This window comes from Nilaparvata lugens, chromosome 4 (assembly GCF_014356525.2).
Source record: "Nilaparvata lugens isolate BPH chromosome 4, ASM1435652v1, whole genome shotgun sequence".
In the NCBI taxonomy this organism is placed as follows: Eukaryota; Metazoa; Arthropoda; class Insecta; order Hemiptera; family Delphacidae; genus Nilaparvata; species Nilaparvata lugens.
In genome coordinates, this window is record NC_052507.1 from 21552438 (window position 1) to 21566338 (window position 13901).

Consider the following 13901-nt stretch of genomic DNA (forward strand, 5'->3'; position numbering starts at 1 on the left):
AACGATCTGGATAATGGTAAGAAATGCCTTGCAGTATTTCTGGATCTAGCAAAGGCGTTTGATACAGTTTCTCATGGCATCTTACTGAAAAAGCTTCAGGCTATGGGTGTAAGAGGTGTTGTTTCAGAATGGTTCAAGTCATATCTGGAAAATCGTAGGCAGAGAGTCAGGATTGGGAGAAACCTACGTGCAGGAGATGGCCTTCCAGTTAGCTTCGGAGTACCACAAGGAACCGTTCTTGGACCAATACTCTACCTCATCTTTGCCAACGAGCTGTGCTCTATGGATGTCGGTGGCAAGATTATCGCCTTCGCCGATGACACAGCAGTAATATTCCGGGGAACCAGCTGGGAGAAGTTCAGCTGAACTTGGAATGGGAAAAGTTACCTCCTGGCTATTCAATAACATTCTGATGATTAATGCCTCAAAAACAAATTTTTTTGCTTTCTCACTAACAGACTCCAAGAAGCCTTCTAATCAGACAATCGAACTATATCATTGCAAATTGGATAGTATGAATTGTAACTGTCCTTCAATAGAGCGCACAAACAATATAAAATATTTAGGAGTCATAATAGATGAATTACTTCGCTGGGATGAACACATTTTACATCAAACGGCTAAAATCAGAAAATTAATTTACAAATTCATCCAACTCAGGCAGCTACCATCAATAGACATGATGAAAAATGTTTATTATGCAATAGTCGAGTCCATAGCAAGATATGGCATTTTGGCCTGGGGAGCTACAAATTTCGGCCACATCGATCCTATCTTCAAGGTTCAGAAGCTAATTTTGAGGATAATAGGACGCAAACATCCACTCTCCCCTTCAGTACTACTATACTCGGAGCTCAGAATCTTCAGCATCAGACAGATTTACATTCACAGACTTCTAACATTCACCAGAAAGAACCCACAACTCTTCATCAATTTGAATCACCCGCAAGGAGCACGAAGAAGGAACATGGGTTTGGAATTCCCAGGATGACAACATCAGCTGCTCAGAGGTCAGCCACATATTTAGGACCAAAAATTTTCAATAGACTGCCAATAGCTATTAGAGAAACAGTTCCAATCAATTCATTCAAATCGAAAACAAAAAGTGGCTCCTGTCCAATAGAATCAATCATGGAGAACAATTAGTTCTATGAAAAATTTCCATACTGTTTCATTCTCATTTTCTTCATTATAATGTTTTTTTTCCCATGAGTATTATAAATGTTTTTTATGTAAAATTTTTATAAAATTTCTACATCTTAGGTTATCAATTTTCTTTTTCAAATTTGTGTATTGAAATGTGGTTTTTATGAACTTCTAATGACTTGCAAAATGTATCTTTATTAGAATTTCTAACTTTTGGCATAAAATCTTAAAAAATAGCAAAATTATTGGCATCCCGACACATATTCATATATAGTGGGGGCCACATTTTCTTAGATCAGCAAGAAATCAACCAATTGTATTAATACTTTGTAAATAATTGTACCTTATATGCTTCTTGTAATCATTTCTATAATTTGAATAAACTCCTCTGGTCGTGTTGTACCCTCGACCAGAGACATTATTATTATTATTATTATTATTATTATTATTATTACTATTATTATTATTATTATTATTATTATTATTATTATTATTCTTGGATACTGCACTCAAGTTTGTGAAAAATATACTAAAAAAAAGCATACATTTTTCCACTCTCACAGGAGGTAGCAGCACCCACAGGACGTACTGCAGAGATTTTGTACAGAGTAAGGAGTAGAATGAGAGTGAAAGCAGCTGAGATAAGTAGATTCTATCATCGAGATGAAGTCGAAGTCATGCTTGAGAATGGGGAAGCTGAAATAGAACATATCATGTATCTGTCAGAGAATTCGACAACGTACAGAGCAGTCCAATTTGGTAAGACATGTAAGAAAATATTTTTGAATAGTTTTCAAAATCATAGAATGAAAAGAAATTATAGGTTTCGAGCAAGTAGCTGTATTGTTATCGCTAGATACGATGTCAACAAACACAAGATTAGATAATAACGGTTCTCCAGGCTACAGTTTTGAACAGCCAAATGAAAAGGAAAATATTATTGCTATTTATTTAATAATATAAAATAATAATATTTGAGGTTAGGTTCTTTGGTACTTACTAGTCGGCGACCTAAATAATTGGTCGAGCTGTATAAATTGAGAATTAGCCAGACACCTGTGGCAAATTTAGTTGCATACAAATAGCAGTTGCTTAAACTACTATCAGAGGGTTAGTAACAAGCATGGCATGTCAATGTAAAAGAAAAAGCGTTTTAAAAAATACAAAAATATTTATTATATCATACAAGCATGGACAAAATGTATAAAAAAAAAAATATGAAGGAAATGGGATGTACCTTTACTCAGCACATGAATACATTTGTAATTTCAGGATATGCCAATCAGAATACAGTAATTGACTGGCGGTAAAAGCGAATTAATTCAAAATATACATTCATTTATCATATAAACAATAATAAATTGTAAACTATGAAGTACCCAAATTTATGTAACAGATACAAACTTAATATTTAAAACAATAATATTCGCTCTTCATGTGGTAACCTAGCAGATTAGTATGAGCTATATTTTGACAATTTTGAATCACATCATTGCGTAGTAGTGAGGCTAGTGAGAGCACCAATGAGAGTGGATATTTAAACTATATGCAAATTCAAAAATACGGAAGTAGGGTTGTGAAAAGAATAGGGTAGGTCCAAGCCCACTTGCTTGCTAGAGGTCACCAGAGACAGACACCAACTTATAGAGCACAAGACTAGATCCTTTTCAATATTTGCACTTTTAAGTATCCAAATTTAATATTTAGAAATTGATTGTATAAGACTCAGTGAAGTTGTATTATAACAGGAGTCATTAATATTAAATAATCCCCTTGAAGAAAATGACACCAGCCCACCAGGAGGGCTGAGGACATTGAAACAAATCCGGATTGCAATCAAAATTGTGAATTTTGACACGTGAGTTCATTTGAGAAATTATTTAGGAGGGCCCTCAGTGCTTTTAATTATCATAATTGAATAAAGCTAGCTCATCAAAAGGTTGTTTAAATATTAAAAAGTAATATCAAAACTTGCGCAAGTATAAAACATAAAGGGAATATTTTTTAAGAAACGTTTATGAGATTACTATCTGGTATTTAAATATGCACAGAGGGAATATTTATTAATATTTGTTTTATTGTAATTATATGCTCACTTATATATTTTTATCAGTAATTCATTAGATTCTTTACAAAGCTCATGTTCATAACATAAATTGATTTATCTAATTTCCACCAGAGGCAGAACCCAAGCCCTGAAAAAAATATATATATTTTCTGAGATTTATATTTAATATCTAATTTTTTATATTTATTTGGAGAGAAGATTTATAAAGTTTTATTCGACAAGCAACAGCAAGTCAATAACTGAGCTGTATTATTTGAAAGTATATATATATACTTGCTGATTAAAGAAGCACATGGTAATAATTCGTGCTAAGAAACAAAGTTGTGAGCTATCTGTGATATTTTTTGATATATATTTATTCTCATATTATTTTTATATTTGTTACTCTATATTTTTTATTTATTGCTCATTGATTTTTCATGTAATTATATTATTTTTGTGTTTATTGAATGGTGAACCCTTCATTTATTACCCTATCACCATGCATGACCAATCTTGTTATATTCTATTTTATTGTTACTGTTGACATATTATTGAAATTATCAACCAACTGTATTTTTCACCGAATAAGTTGGATCAATCAGCAATATACAGCAGTGATTGTTAAATCTTTGAAAATAATACATTCCCAAGATTTATTTAAATCATCCAGGACCAGCACATCTGATTTGAAGAAACTCAAAGGTCATAGTATTGAGTTGCAGCAGCAATATAAATCAATAAAATTTATAAGGTATTCTGATAGAGTGTCGCCTTTGATTCCGCTCGGTATCATTTTTCATTGCTGACCATTTTGGTGAATGGTGGCGAGTGGCATTGGGGGCGATACCGCATTGTCTAATACGATAATCAGAGCCCTTATATCTGTCTACCTCTACTGCATCTATATCTATGGAGTCCACCAAGTCAGTCACAAAAACTGTGAACTATTAAAGCGGCCGACGTTTGCAGCCAGCGAAAGCAGAGAATTGTTTGAGCTCCTAGAAGAGCTGGTTAGAAACTGGTACTATTGTTCTTTCAGGAGTCACGAAAAATATATATATTCAAAAATCTTTGCTCTACCGACTGCGGCCAAGCAGGGCACACGTTATAGAAAAAATAACGTTACAGACAATAAACAGACTTTGGCCCTAATGTACTAAAAATACTAATTTCTTGTATATTAATACAGATAAGTTAGAAAGTTATTGTTTTTCAATATTTATTTATTCATGAGGAATTCTGTGATATTGTTGCAGTAGCATGTATATTTTTAATGAATCCGCTAATTTAACTTCATAGTGGGCGATAACAAGTATACACAGCTGATGCTCTGACGGGATAATGGGATAACGGATAATGGCACAACAGTGCATTTCAGGCAGATGGGAGTCTAGTTCCACTCGCTACTTCCTCAACTACTGAAAAAAGTTTCTCCACTGACTATACCCTATTACCACATAATACAAATACAGCATTGTATTTATATTTTGTGCTATTACTATAACATTACAACAATGCCCGGTTGGCTGTGACTGTGTTTATTGCCACCTAGCTACCTAATTCCCAGACAGACCCAGTCTCGTTTCTCATGAGATAGATGAGTATTGTCATAGAGAAAAATAGCATAGGCTATTATTTCTCCAAGGTATTGTTTTAGTTTCTTCAAACAAAAAGTTACTCACTCGCTCAATTCATGGAATTAGTCAATCCACATTTATAAGTCTATTTCGTCATTCACAACATTATGCATTGTGTCTATAAACATTATCATTATTGAAAAATAAAATCAAGCTGATCTGAAACATAACAGGCACATCTGCTAAGAACTGTTTCAATAACTGGGGACAATAACTAAAAAGTGCTTGATATTAGCTTCGATTGATGACTTTCAGACATGAGTAAGCCTACACTGTATGTTTATATATATGTTCCAGAGGGTCTAGTTATTCTTCCCAGAGATGAAATGACTGACAGGTGAGATCAACACTAAATATTTCATAAATGTAATGTTAATGATAGTTTTTGGACATGGAATTTTTGGTTAGCCTACATCCAGTCTTTAATTTCACTGGGGGCTACTTTATTTATTTATTCATGGAGACAACAGGTTACCCCCAATGTGTCTCCTTCACAAATACAACAATACAAGATTACTATACAATGAGAAATGTAACTTACAATTGCAATATTGTTAAAAAAATATATAGAAATACAAGAGAAGGAAAAAGTAGATATTTACAAAAAATTGATATATACAAAAAATTATCATAAAACAGAATATAGACATGAAAATATTCTAGAATTAAAATAAAAATGTTACAAAGAATGGAAAAAACTAACAAATGAATGTCAGAGGACTGATACCTGCCAATGAAGCAACAAAATGAGTAAGAAGTACGAGTACACAGTGCAATAGATACACACCTATATACAGCAAAAATAATCGATTACACGACTGAGCAAGGATATCTCACAATAGACTGTTTAATATTCTATAAAATTTTCCACAAGAGAGCCAGAAAATGTCCAGTTGTCCAGAGAAACAGTTGAAAAGTCTTTGAATTCTATTGACCAGAGAATTAAAGTGACTCACAGTTCTGAAACGGGCACAAAAAAAGAGAAAGTGGAGCGACGTGATATGGTAGATATTATATTATAAATATTGACATTTGAAAGCAAATATGGGGAATCTGTCTTATTATTAATTAAGCTATGAAGGAAAATCAAAGACTTAACATCTCAATTATTCCATTTGGAACATATTTCTCAGAGTGTCAGAGGGAAAGTCAAACGGAAAAATTTAAATTGAATTTCCTGAAGTACATACACCTTAAAAATTTATTTTGTAAATGCTCCAAAAGTAGTACTTGATCATTACAATAAGGGTTCCAAATTTCAGAAGCATACTCAAGAATACTTCAGACAAGAGATTAATACAGGAATATTATGGGTGACATCATTGAAAGGTGAACATTTTCTCTGGATAAACCCTATCTGCTGATTGGCTCTACTACACAAGAGGTCTATATGCTAATATTGAATGTTAAATCAGAGCTGTAAATCACACCCAGATTCTTAAAAGATTCTACCTCCTCCAACGGTATACCATCAATACTATAGATGCATCTATGTGGAGCTACCTGCCGGGAAAATGATAAAGTTTTGCATTTAGCTATATTTATTCTAAGGCCATTATTCATACACCATACACTTAGTTTATCATTATTCATACACCATACACTTAGTTTATCAACATCCATTTGAAGGCTAAGAAAAACTTGAAGGCTACATAAACTTGTATTGATTTTTCATCAATATGTTGACAAAACCCGTAGTAGTCATGAGATTGTTGTTCAATTAAACTAGGCACAGCGCCAAGAGCGGCTTCCATTAGCCAAAGATATTCGTTGTTGATAACCGTCCACGAAACGAATTTCACTGAAATTCCGTCCAATGTGTCAGTTTTCATTGAAACTTTCTCATCAATGACGACAGAATCTCTTCCAATGGGGTGTTTTCGTCCGAACTTGAAGAACTCACCCAAAAATTCTTATTTCTTTCGGATCTAGAAATCCATCGAACATAAGGCCGTTCATTTCCGAACAGTTCTGTTCTACTAGACACGCCCATGCATCAATTAGCCTAGGTATTGATATTTTTCTAGGGATCGCTGGGTCTAGTTTGCTTTGAATCGGATCGGTTCAGATGAAAACGGTTCCAGGTGGAATCCAATAACCTTTCCAATACCCCTGTAGCAATCAAACCCTTAGAAGTGAGTCACTTTTGTCATAGAGCCACAATAGTAGGCACCAGCTCTCATTATGATGTATTTTGAATGTTGTTGATGACCAATCAACAATATTTTTCGAAATAGAAATACATTTTTAACTCGAACATTAACTTTTGCTTAAACTCAACTGTTTGTGACTAGTGAATAATAAATTATTGACTATCGATCAGTTTTTTTATAGAATTTTGAAAAGAATATAATAGTGTAAAATCTAATGGACGATATATCACATTTCACATTTTAGATTGCTGTCTAAAAATAATCCCAGAATTAGGATCTGAATATCTATAAAAATTCACAAAGGAGAAGGGTTGATTTAGAAGACTCTTTATAATCATGTGAGTCTACAACTTGTTCCATGGAAACCCTTTGCTAAAATGTATGGATTCAAACCACGAATAATGTCCTTCTTTTTTGCAGGGTCACTTTCAAATACCATCTCGATCAACCAATTCTTCAGTTTGAAGCTTTCAATGCAACACAAGGAATTACTATTGAAGTCACATCTCAGTGGAATCAAGAGATTGAAAATATTGATGGGGAAATTGTGTAAGCAAGATAGTACAAGACAGTTACAGTAATTGGTGTTCTTAAAATATCCAGTGTTCGAATTTTAGTTGTGCATATAGCCTGTCTCCTCAGAGAGTAACTCAAATATCATCACAGTATTCTGTGAACTAAGAAAAAAATTGGATTTTATTTCCGTAAAAATGTAAAATTCTAGTGTATTGTAGTTGTATCACTTTTGTAACCTTTCAGCATGAGATTTTTGAGATCCTACACATTACACACTCTACCTTCACCGCTTCACTGTGTCTTGACCCTAAAGGTCAATGACTATTTCTTCATCATTGTTTACTAATAAATCACCATCATCGTGGATAAAACTTTAGATTATTCTAGTAGTTTGGAGTTTGAAATAATTCAAGATAGATAAAAACAATATAAAAACTTGTAGTACCCTTTATTATTAAAAAGTTTAAAATATTTCAACGACTAGTTTCGACCATAGCTTAAGTCATTTTAGGATCGAAACTAGTCGTTGAAATATTTTTAAGTTTCCATTAATAAGCTTACTACAATTTTTTATATTGATTTTATCAATTTCAAGATATATATAATTCACAATAAGATTAAGTACCCTTTTGGATTTCCTACTGCACCAAGCACTCTATAATAAAAGTATATAGTTATCTCTATAATATGAGGCTACACAAAATCATCTATTAGAGTGATTAGAGGTTGAATAGAGGTAGATAGATTATATTGTAGAATATGATACAAAGGATAAAGTGTATTCCAAATAAAAATATCTTGGGTTGAATGCTTAAAATTTGAGAAAGATTGGAAGCACAATTGTAATTACCTAGTCGTAAAGACTTCCTTCCAAGCTACTCATATTTGTTTAAAATTCGATTACTTTGTTTTTTATTCAAAAATTATTATGGTTGAATTGCAGAACATGTGAGATGCATAAGGACAGTCCTGTTAGGCCTGCTACTCACAAGGAGACGGAGATTTTAGTCAATGATAACAGTGATACTGAAAACCCAACGCATACATGGAAAGTGATGGACTCAACGTTGAAAACCTTCTTTGAAACTAAAATATATGAGGAGTGGAGTTGCAAAAACAAGGTTGGTTAAGAACTAACATTGCAATCGGATAAATTTATATTAATATTTGTCATTAAGAATCAACTCTGAAAGAGTTTCTCGGCAAAGCTAGGTGATAGAGAAAAGATATCATCAACCATATCAAATGCCATGCATACGGTAATACGTCTCTGGTTAGGTATGGGTAGGTTCTTCTGCCCTTTAGGTTCTTTGCTGGCCTTATTCGTCTAGCTTGCTTCTTTCCGTCAATAAGTCAAAAGAAGCTTTCAGACTCACCGGTTGCTTTGAATTACGAAGCCCATGGCTGCTAAAATCTTGATACCGCTGGTGTTTGATTCTGGATGCCAAGGAGCCCTGTTCAAAGCCGCTCAAAGCGGCAAATCTTCTCCTACGATTTTAAACTTCAATGAAAATTAATTATTGATGAAATTTTGACAAAATAATAGAGAATTAACCTATTTTTCATATTTCCAATTGATAATTTAATAGGGCAATACATTCAATTTCCAGCAATGCAATATAAAACTTTCAATCTACTTGTTTTTTCATAGACTCTTGTGGGATGCAGGTTACACCAGCTCAAAATAAATACAACAATTCTACAATATTATCTCAAATAATAATTATCATATGATTACATTCAATGGGAAATTATTGAGGTCTAATATTAGCTATTGTGGTCTTAGATAGAGAACTCTATATTATTTTCCTATTTGCAATAGCTCTTCAATTCACATTCTTATTTTTCTAAAACATGTCTGCTTCCTCTGAGCTCTGACATGTGAAATAATTTTGGATTCTAGGATCTGAAAACTTAAAATGGTAATAAAAAGTCTGGTATCAAGTTTTTCAGTCACCAGTTCTCAATAATGTTATATAATGTTATTCATGCTCGAATAAAAATATTTTTCTTGGATTCAATGTTTGCAGGATTATGAGTTTTCTAGAGTAGTGAATAAGCTGATTACAACGAGGGACGACATTCGGGTTTATTACCCAGCTGGAGTGAAGGTTGGAGTATTGAGCATCTACAACAATAGAAAAGCTCTTCAAATAGCACAAGTAAAATTCTTCAAAGAACTTCAACCAATCAAGTACAGTGAGTAGGAGTATTGTCAATCAATCCCTTCCAGTCCAGTCCAATCCAGTCAAAAGGATCACAGTAGAAGCACTTGCACAAATGGATCATTTAATTGATAAATATACTATTTATGATAGAATAATATCTATTCAAAATTCGATAGTCAAGCTCACAGAATACGTCTGTCAGCTCTAAGAAATATTTATAATATGCTAGGCTATTCGACAATACTGATATTACAAGCTTGTAGCCTACTTCTGTACTTCTAATATTTTTTTTCGCGAATGATGCTCTCATGCACTCTGATTGTGCGTGGGTCCAGCCAATAGTCCAGGCAATGAATGCTCAAAAAAGGGTATAGAGGGAAATGTTTGGAAGACAATTTTTGACCCCACAGTTCTGACCCCACAGGGTAGTAAGGAGGTAAACATATCAAAAGTCCCCACCCCAACCCCCTGTGCTAAGGGGGTGGGGGTAGTTTAAAGGTACCATTTTTTGGTTTCTCGCATAAAAATCGAAAACTGTGTATCTTAAGGACTTGACTGTCATATAACAAATTAAAGCTTAAATGATTCCCTACAATATTCATCCCACAAATATTTTTTATCTCCTCTAGTTTTCGAGATATCCGTTCTTGAAAGTGTGATTTTTTGAAAAAAAAAAACACGTTTGCCACCAATTTTTTTATATTTTTGCTCTTATAACTTTTAAAAAATCGACGGGAAAAATCCATGCTGAATATGAGCTTATGAAGCATTAAATTCTCTCAAATTCGATGTATAATTTCACGCTTTTACGAATTTTCCTACACCCTCCGCATCAGTTTTAGTGTTTAGTGTGGAATTTTCATTTTTGCAACAATAGACCAATAATTGAGAAAGGAATTTGGAGGGAATTTTTTAAACAAAATTCTTCACGTTGCAGCTTTGTTTAGACTATTTGAGAGGAGAACATTTCAAAAGTCCCCATTCCTGACTAATGTGCTAAGGGGATGAGGGTGGTTTAAAAGTTGAATTTTTCAGCGTTTTGCATCCACGCTCATTTCTTGAGAACAATGCATTCAACCGACATAACTAACTATTGAAAAATGAAGCTTGATAAATTCTCTACACTTTTTGTTTAGTGGAATTTTGTGATATTCCCAACAGTTCCCGAGATATTCGCTCTTGAAGGTGTATAAATGTTAAAATAACAGGTTTTTATCCAAGCTCATCCAGAGCTTTTAACTCTCCAACAATGCATCATAAAAACTTATGCTTATCGTAGGATTGTAGAGGATTGAATTCTCTTTGAAATAATGTATTATTTCACTATTCCAAGTTTACCTTTCATTGTTTTAGCAGCTTCAATGTAGGGGGTAAAATTCTAATTGCTTCAACAAGTGTCAACTCAGCGGTTACACACCTTCAACATATGGGATAAAGATACGCTCCTTTGATATGTTCACCTACTAACTAGTCCAAACCAAGCTGAAAAGTCAAAAATTGTGTCACAGTCATCCCCTTCAAATGTCATTGTCAAACGATTTGCAGATTGATTTGGACTAGTTAGTAGGTGAACATATCAAAAGAGCGCATCTTTATCCCCTATGTTGAAGGTGTGTTACCGCTGAGTTAACACTTGTTGAAGCAATGAAAATTTCACCCCCTACAATGAAGCTGCTATAAAGATGAAAGGTGAACTTAGAATTGTGAAATAATACATCATTTCAAAGAGAATTCAATGCTCTACAAACCTACGATGAGCATCAGTTTTCATGATGCATTGTTGGAGAGTTATAAGCTCTGGAAGAGCAAAACATTAATTTTAATATTGTGGGAAATCATTCAAGCTTTAATTTGTTATATGACAGTGAAGTCCTCAAGATACACAGTTTTCGAGTTTTATGCGAGAAATCAAAAAATGGTATCTTTAAACCACCCCCACCCCTTTAGCACAGTGGGTAGGGGTGGATACTTCTGATATGTCTACTTCCTTACTACCCTCAACAGAACTGTGGGGTCAAAAATAAAATTGTCCTCCCAAGTTTTCCCTCTATAACCTTTCTTTGACTGGACTATAATGAAAAGTGAAAAGGTGATTTGGTGAGATTATCAAACGTCCATGCTTACCGGCGTGATTCGAGGCCATGACCAGGTAGCGCTAGTAGATTAAAGGGTGAAACGCCTAAGTCGTATGGATTATCCTTGCCGGCAATACATAATAATAATATATCAGCTATCTAATAATTATATTACAATCACTAGAATTCATCATAATAACATCACAGATATTATATATCTCCAGTTATTCAAAGCAACCTATATCAAATAATTGAACAATCATTAGTAACTCAATAAAGTTCACAAATCAATAATAAGTTACGTTACATGTTTATAAGTGATTTTGTGATAGAGCAACCTACAGATTACACTACATAAGTAAGTGATCCTTGTTAATCTATTTATTTTTTCCCCCAGTTGGAAAATTGAGGCTAGTGAGGAAGACTGTGGTAGGCGCTGAGGAATTCCTTGGATCTTTCCACAATGATGTAGAAACGCGGTATGAAAAATATCTACTATATTTATATTTATTCTTTCCTCATAATTTCTCTTCAGTTCACGAACTCATACGTTATTCTTCCCTGGATGCATACAATGGCTGGATTATCGATAGGGGATCAAAAGTTGGCTGGAGAATATAGAGACTATAATAATACTATTATCGGGACACCAAGCTTCGTTCCGGAGTACAAAAGCATAGAAGCATAAAATCATACAGTGTATATTCATTTATTAATTTATACACTATAAATACTGCATTCAGCTCAAATTATCAGTCCAAACATTTGAAAACATAAAAGTTTTAACTTCGATTGTTTACATTCCAAATTGAATATCGAAATAACACTCTCTAATCACTTAAAACTGTAAAATAATGATTAACTTTGAAAATTCTGATATATCGTACTTCAATTTAGAATGATATATCAAGTTTGCTACAATATTTGTTAATATATATGGAAAAATAATGGATAATAATAATTATTATCCTTATCATGTCCTTCAGCGAATTTTCCCAGAAATGAGACCATGATTGTGCAATCGAATTTTTATATCAAGAATCTCCTATATTGCAAATTTCATCAAAATCGTTAGAGCCGCGTTTTCGAGATCCATTGGACATAAATATATAACCATATAGATATAAATAAATGAATATAAATAATAATGTATATATATAAAAGCGAAATGGCACTCACTGACTCACTGACTGACTGACTGACTGACTGACTCACTGACTCACTCGCAGAACTAAAAATCTACCGGACCGAAAACGTTCAAATTTGGTAGGTATGTTCAGTTGGCCCTTTAGAGGCGCACTAAGAACGGATTTGGAAAAATTTCCAAATATACGTCCAAAATCTGCATTTTTCCAGCGTTTTTTGCGCTTTCTCAGCTTTATCGAGAACAAATGAACAGAAAATGTTCAAATTTAGTACAGAAGCTGAGCTAGGGTGTAATAATGTTGTGTTAGAAGGAATTTGCAATAACGTCAAAGATACGCCCAAAATTAGCGTTTTTCCAGCGTTTTTTTTTTGCTTTTTCTCAGCTTTATCGAGAACAAATGAACAGGAAATGTTCAAATTTAGTACAGAAGCTTAGCTAGGGAGCTAGGGTGTAATAATGTTGTGTTAAAAGGAATTTGCAATAACGTCAAAGATACGACCAAAATCAGAGTTTTTCTCAGCTTTTCTGCGTTTTCTCAGTACTTTGACTTTCTGATGAAATGAAGCGTGCTCAAATGAAAAATGCAGGCGGGCGAAGCGAGCCCGTTGATCTCATTTCTGAATGATCCAGTCGGGGGTCCAGGGGGCGGAGCCCCCTGGCTAGACGGACATGGCGAGCGAAGCGAGCCTGACGGCTTGTGATATAATATGATAATACCAATATCGGGGCACCGAGCTTCGCTCATTATTTATTCATTAATAAACAGAGCACAATCATTCTTTGAAATGATTGGGGTAGGACTAACAGGCACAGCCTGAAACGGTTTCTTCCCCGAATTTTGATTTATACACTACTAGCTTGCCCGGCGAACTTCGTACCGCCAAAAAGTCAATGTATCTCATGTTACACTTGACTTCATTTGGTGAATCATGAAATTTATTTGACAATCAATATTTTCATTCACAACCTCAATACGGACTTCCTATGTGCTTAGTCTTGCAACATTTAT

The 13901-nt window shown here is 33.9% G+C and overlaps 1 protein-coding gene across 5 annotated transcripts in view; it reads left to right on the forward strand.

Moving 5' to 3' along the window:
- Window positions 1–13901, forward strand: part of LOC111047365 — an 85329-nt gene that overhangs the window by 35960 nt on the left and 35468 nt on the right. For 3 of the 5 annotated variants that reach the window (XM_039426939.1, XM_039426940.1, XM_039426941.1), the window contains 6 exons: window positions 1710–1905; window positions 5131–5170; window positions 7407–7535; window positions 8446–8623; window positions 9533–9701; window positions 12143–12224. In XM_039426939.1, coding sequence (XP_039282873.1) covers window positions 1710–1905; window positions 5131–5170; window positions 7407–7535; window positions 8446–8623; window positions 9533–9701; window positions 12143–12224 — 794 coding nt within the window. The remainder of the gene's footprint in view (window positions 1–1709; window positions 1906–5130; window positions 5171–7406; window positions 7536–8445; window positions 8624–9532; window positions 9702–12142; window positions 12225–13901) is intronic. The other 2 variants (XM_039426943.1, XM_039426942.1) reach the window with 2 other exon arrangements.